General features: G+C 35.0%; 1 protein-coding gene across 1 annotated transcript; it reads left to right on the top strand.

The window, feature by feature from the left end:
* Positions 1-601: 601 nt before the first annotated feature.
* On the top strand, positions 602-1,366 carry LOC8267128 (non-specific lipid-transfer protein 1). Its single transcript, XM_002528637.4, has 2 exons — positions 602-1,035; positions 1,164-1,366. The coding sequence occupies exons 1-2, from the start codon at positions 701-703 to the stop codon at positions 1,171-1,173; spliced, it is 345 nt and encodes a 114-aa protein (XP_002528683.2). The 5' UTR covers positions 602-700; the 3' UTR covers positions 1,174-1,366.
* Positions 1,367-1,695: the final 329 nt, after the last annotated feature.

Genomic DNA, 1,695 nt, shown 5'->3' with positions numbered 1-1,695 from the left:
TAATTATAAAAAATTACATTTATATATAAAATTAAAACTAAAGATATCGCTCTTTGTTTTTAATTTTTATAAATAATAATAATTCTAGATTGCATTTGAAATGATTAGCTAATAAAATTATTTCAAGAAATCATAAGATGTACGGGATTGGAACTTTACTTTTTTACTTAATTTACTAACTTCTTCCCTACATAGTTAATCATACATTTAATCCTATAATTCATACATTGATTACACTTCTTTATTTTTAAGTATGTAACAATGTAGTGAATTATAATGGCAGAAATATAATGTTAGCTTAGCCCCTAGTTGGCCAAACTATTCCCTGCATTTCTCTATTTCAAAAGTAAAATATCACTCATGTGGAAGCAAAGACTTGGTAACTCAATGCAATTTCTATTCCTTGATTTGGACACAAGTGGCTCTCAATTCTCAGAGTACAGACAATTAGCGTGCATAAATAGTACATAATCACATACAAGCCACCGATCCACATTAATTTGGGCGCAACTACAACCTAACCATCTCTGTCGGCTACCTATTTCAGAATTTGTGGTTGCTACTCTCCTTATCTTTTCTATATAAACACCTCTACACATGCAACTTTCATACTCGCTCAAACTGAAGCTTAATTAGTGCCCGGGAAAAAGCAAAAAGAAAAAGAAAAAAAAGAGAGAAAATCTTGGTCCAACACTATATCATGGCTACTACCACTGTTAAGTTGATTAGCTTTCTTGTTTTATGCTTGGTGGTTGCTATGCCCATGACCACCGAAGCCATAACATGTGGTCAAGTCGTTAGCGGCCTGAGCTCATGCCTTTCCTACCTAAGGAGTGGAGGAGCAGTGCCACCAGCATGCTGCAATGGGGTTAGGGGTCTCAATAGCGCTGCTAAAACCACGGCCGATCGCCAACAGGTTTGCGAGTGCCTGAAATCTGCAGCTGCCGGAATCAACCTTAGTAATGCATCTAGCCTCCCTGGAAAATGTAAAGTTAACATTCCTTACAAGATCAGCCCATCCACTGACTGCAAGAGGTATATATATTTATCTCTACCTAATTAACTAGTTTAGCTATATGTATACACATTATATTTTATTGATTTATTTTTGGAAGTCTTAGTTGAAAAGTAGTTCTCAGTCGTTAGTATTTCTTGTGTTGCAGCATCAAGTGAGGTGGAGATGATATACGCACAAAACAGTACCTAGCTATGCAGTTCGAGAATAATAAGAAGGACTTGTCTGATCTCCAGTTGAGAGAGTCTCCTTCCCGTACTAGGTTAATCTCTACGGTTTATTTTCTACTACTACGTTTGATCCTTGTCCTTGTATGCCAGATATAATTAAAAGAGAGGACTTTTTATTCTATTTGGTGTTGTGCTTATATTGTATACCCTTTATTCTCCTAGTGTGCAACATTGACAGTGGATTTGCTCCCCCAATTACCTGTGGTTAGACATTTGGAGCCAGCCCTAAAGGAAAATGTCTGGACTTGCTTGAAAAATCAATTATTCAAACGACTGTGGCTTAGAAACCATCTAATTTTGATTTTAAAAATAATTATTTTAATGTAACTAAATTACGGAGAATAGTTGAGATGGTAAAACTTTTTGAATTTAAAGTTGAATATATAGCTACATATACAACAAAAAGAAACACTAGATATCTAACTTTGACCAAGAGAAAAGAAAAAAGAA

Source organism: Ricinus communis, chromosome 10 (genome assembly GCF_019578655.1).
Source record: "Ricinus communis isolate WT05 ecotype wild-type chromosome 10, ASM1957865v1, whole genome shotgun sequence".
Classification (NCBI taxonomy): domain Eukaryota; kingdom Viridiplantae; phylum Streptophyta; class Magnoliopsida; order Malpighiales; family Euphorbiaceae; genus Ricinus; species Ricinus communis.
This window is presented reverse-complemented; position numbering and strand designations above follow the sequence as displayed.